Consider the following 4,611-nt stretch of genomic DNA (forward strand, 5'->3'; position numbering starts at 1 on the left):
TAAGGAGAACCCTACCATACCTCATCAAGGGCTTTTGCATCTGAGTTTCTGCAAGAGTCATGCCAAAACTGCGCCATTGTAACTTCGGCCATATGACGAAAAACTCCACACTTTTAGAAAGAAAATAGAGCTCAGGAGGGTACCGTTGAAAAGAGAAACTTTGTGTTTGAACTGAAGAAATGGTAATAAGTGTTCCAGTCTTAAAATCGTGGGAACATGGAGGTGGGAAAGCAGTACACACCTCTACCTGTGTCAGTCCATTTGTTGTCAGATGCCCGAGAGAACTCAACACATGACAAAGCTATTAGAAAAAACATTATTACTTAATATTTATGTAGCACTTTCCACCTGGCAATTTTTAAGCAGTCAATACATTAAGTAATTTAACAAGAAAAATGAAAACATACATTGGCATTCTGTGTAATCAGTAGCTATGCTTTCAGAGGAAAACAACTCTATCTTTATTAGAATTAAACTTTAAGGCCTGAATTTGCTATACATTATTCACACTGTTACGTTTTAAATTGGCAGAGAGGTAATCAATCAGCTCATTAGCTCCTAAATGTGTTTAACAGTACATTTTGCTAAGTTCCCATATTAAGAAAACCACAGAAAAACCTGGAGCTGTTAACATCTTTTTATCATTAGTTAAGAACTAACAAGTTAGGGCACTGTAATTTTTGCTTAAAAAAAAAAATAAAAAAAAAAAATCCCACTTTCCAGCTTTGCCACCTTGGACTATTCTCTTTCTAGTGATGCCCAGTTAATGATTCTCCCTTATTTCAATTAGTCTGTCGAGATCTCTCTGAAATCACTTCCAGCTACAACAGGGCTTCCTTTTTGTGGGTAGTAGCACATGTCAGCTTGGCACAGCTTTCTCTTTTCACAAGTGCAAGATGCTTCCCTGTGTTGATACAGGAAGCTATTAAAAACATACTGTGGCTAGATTTAAGAGCAGATTCCATACCACTGGCCATCATTAGCATTTCTAGACAGTAACATTATGCTGATCTGAAAATTAATCTTTAAGGACCAAGATTTTAAAAAAACCCAGTTCACACGCTCAGTGTGACAGAGCAATTCCTCTGTATCAGACACATGGTCTCTCTCTCTCCCATGGCCTGCGGGATGAGGTGGTAGCACTGATTTTTATTGCTGGTGAAGTCAAAAAAGAGACTGCTCTTTATGAGACACAATGCAAGCACAGGCAAATATGATGGCTGCATCCATTCAGTTCTGTTTTTCTTTTTTTAATGCATACAGTGAGTATACAAATGTAAGTGACATTGATATGCCTGGCAAGTCATCAACTCACCCCATTGGTAACACAAATGTTGGGCATTTTTGAGCTAGGACACCATGGCAGTGAATCACTGGAAAAATCAGATATTCATCCTGTCTCCTTTAGCAGTAGGGAGATGGATTTTCAGGGGGGTGTAAATTTTCTGTTCTCTGAGGTACTGAACATTGACCAAGGCTGGATATAAGAAAAAGGCAGACTGTTAATCCAAGTAACTCTAGCAACTTTTATGTGACATTCTGCTTTGTGGCTTCTTTATTACTCTTAACTGTTAGAAGACAAAACAAGTTAAATTCTGTGATATTTAGAGAGCATCTCATGACTTCTATATGTGTTCTCACAAATACAATTAATATTTTACTTTAAATTAATTTCCTTAAAGTTTCCCTAGCAGTTTCATACTTCTTCTATGCTCCATTTGCATCTAGTGTTCTCAGATAACTTACATAGCCAGGAGTTAAATAATATTTTGAAAATCAAAAGTAGAATTATGAGGCTCAATAGATCAGTAGTAAGTAAACACTTGACACAAGTACAAAGACAATTGGATTCTGGAACCAGTCCCTTTTTAAACACATCTAAAGCTTCTGTCTAATTAGGTTCATTTTGTGACAAAAATGGGATTAGATCAGCATTACTATTATTATAGCAGCCTAGATGATTTTACTTGTCAAGCATTTAATCAATTTTTAGTCCTGTACTGGCCTCTCATTTTCAAAGTTCATGGGAGACTACATATCTTTCTCATGGGCATGAATCATGAAGTTCACCCACATGTCTGAGTTAACCTACAGTGAAACTGCCATGAAAACTTCACAACGTTTTAAAAATGGCATCCTGTCTGGGAGAGGGAGGGGAAGATCATAGCCCATTCATTCTCCCTCCTTTTTCCTGAAGGGAAGAGGGGAGAAATGGAATTCTGTATTTCAGATAACAGAGACTTCATTCCTAACAGACTGTAATGTCACATATTGAAAATATGGTCAGTAAACAACATCTTTAAGCCCCTACTTGTTCATATGACAAATATTTCACTGGAAAATGGAGCAACATCAAAAAGCTAGAAAACAAATGGGCATTCTCAGCTCTGTCAGTGTTGCAGCTGGTATTCACGCAGGTTTAGATTAATCCATGAGACACTTTTCCAGAGCTTATCTTAGGTGTCAGTTAAGCAAGAAATCTGGCTCCCGATAACCAAAGAGTTTAAAATCGCCTTCAAACCGCATGTAGAGGCGTCTTATGTCTCTCTTGCTAATTCCTGAAAAATACCGCTCTACTTTTGTTTTGTTGTACACTGTGATGCCTGGTGGAATCGTGGGGTATGATACCAGATGGTCTATGCCGGCTGCTTTCAAGATATATGGAGCATCATCCTCCAGGGTTTCATGGTGTCCGATCACACTATAGGTGATTTCACAGGGGGCACAGAGTTCCACATATGTTACCCAATGAATTATGTGGTCACCAAACTGAACATCCAGCCATCGGTGATTAGGGTCACCCAGGTAACGCACAAAATCCTCGAACTGCAGCCCTTTGGTCTCTGTGCGATTCTTTCTATATTTCCGAATGATGCCAGGAGCAATTTCATGCCGATACCAAGGTTCAAAACGAGGATTGTGCACAAACTTGTCTTTAAATGCAGAAATAAGTCTTTCAAATGGATCTCTAACAATAAAAAACTTGAAGTATAAATTCAGTCTAAACAGAGGAAGGAAAAAAATAAGAAATTAAATAATGAAGGAAAGTGTTTAGCGAAGTGTTTAAAGTTTGCTTAGCAAAGACTTACAAAATGTACATAAACTGACCAAAGTATCAATCTTATGCCACTTGCATAGTCTATCAATACGATAATCAATAGGACTAGAAATACAATTTCTGTCTTTTTACTAACAGTTTTTGTGTATAGTACAAAGTGGAAATAGTTCATCCTAGTTTTCACATTTTATTCAATGGAGGAGGTTAGTTTGTCTCACTCCATATAAACAGAAGATGAAAGATGTTGAAGGCTCTGAGTCAAAAATATCTTTAATGCCATGCAATTAAGTTCGAGAAGCAAAATACACAAAGACATGGAAAAAGTGGCTCGGTGCAGCTAAATGCATAGAGGGCTCCATTTTTCACTGGCAGGTAGTCAGACAAATTACTGCTTAAGTAAAAAAAAATATAAAATTCTGGTATTTTATTTGATGTTTTGTCATGCTATCAATAATGTCCGAGAACATTATTTTCATGAAACCATAGTTTTCAACAGAATTTCACATTTTGTTGTGATACCACTGAGCTGTAATATTCTGTAGTCAGAGATTATCTTTAGGAAGTATAAATTGAAAACAAAGTTTATTTCAGTAAATAGCTGAGAAAGGAGATTTAGAGCCCAATCTCCACTGAAATAAGTGGATGGACTCTTTCAAGTCTCAACAGGCAATTGGATCAGTCTTTAGGTTCTCCTTGCTTACTCCTAACCAGGGAGGGCTAGGGGTCATCAAACTAGATCAACAGATCCACACCATCCCTCTCTCTACATCTAAACTCTCTGCTACTTTATTTCAGAAATCCCAACTAAACCCACGTTATGCATTTCCAGCACAACTTCTGTGGTTGTCTGACTGCAACAACCCAAATCATAACAGCATTCAACTTCAAATACCCCAGCTATGGCTCATTCCCCAGGTGAACAGCTACTTTCTATGTAGGGCTGTTCACAGGGAGGGAGTACGGATCCACGTTCCGAAGAACATGGTGACACTATTTTCTTTTGCACACTATCAACACAATCAAGTGACCTCATTTTCCCAGGCACAGCTGTGATAAATGCATTTGTACCACCGGATGCAACAAACTCCACTGATTCCAAGCCCCTCCCACACCCCTGGAAAGCCAGCTCTTACCGTTTTTTAATTTCAGAGTCACTGAAGGAGGACAAGCGTGGAAGGCCATTCTTCTCATGATCATGTACAATATTTTCTGGGATCTCTTCTATGGAAGAAAATGCTCCTAGACAAATCAAAAAGAGAGAGTGAGTGAATCTTTCAAGGGAAAATAAATTGAGCACAAGCAAGCATGTGTGCTGTTGGCTGACAGCTTTTTGTTTTATCTTTCTTTTTTCTGTATTTTTAGCATTTATGGTTACTATGTTTAAAACTGCTAAATTATGAGAGATTCTGTCTGTGAAGCTGAAAACTGTTAGAAGCGTTTAGGGTACGTGATACCAAGGTCCAAGATCAAATGGCCTCAAAACACGTCAGAAAAGCACATTACACAAATTTCATCAGCCTTTAAGTCTAAGACTGTAACTCCCCACCTCAGTG

The 4,611-nt window shown here is 38.0% G+C and overlaps 1 protein-coding gene across 1 annotated transcript in view; it reads right to left on the minus strand.

Moving 5' to 3' along the window:
• Positions 1-1,545: 1,545 nt before the first annotated feature.
• The window catches only part of CHST10 (carbohydrate sulfotransferase 10), a 10,860-nt gene continuing 7,794 nt past the window's right edge, over positions 1,546-4,611 (minus strand). Inside the window, exons 4-5 of the mRNA XM_010163491.2 lie at positions 4,192-4,297; positions 1,546-3,001 (exon numbers count right to left, since the gene is read on the minus strand). Of these exons, the coding sequence (XP_010161793.1) occupies positions 2,464-3,001; positions 4,192-4,297 (644 nt within the window). The 3' untranslated portion in view covers positions 1,546-2,463. The remainder of the gene's footprint in view (positions 3,002-4,191; positions 4,298-4,611) is intronic.

This window comes from Antrostomus carolinensis, unplaced genomic scaffold, assembly GCF_000700745.2.
Source record: "Antrostomus carolinensis isolate BGI_N321 unplaced genomic scaffold, ASM70074v2 scaffold8552, whole genome shotgun sequence".
NCBI classification, from domain to species: Eukaryota; Metazoa; Chordata; class Aves; order Caprimulgiformes; family Caprimulgidae; genus Antrostomus; species Antrostomus carolinensis.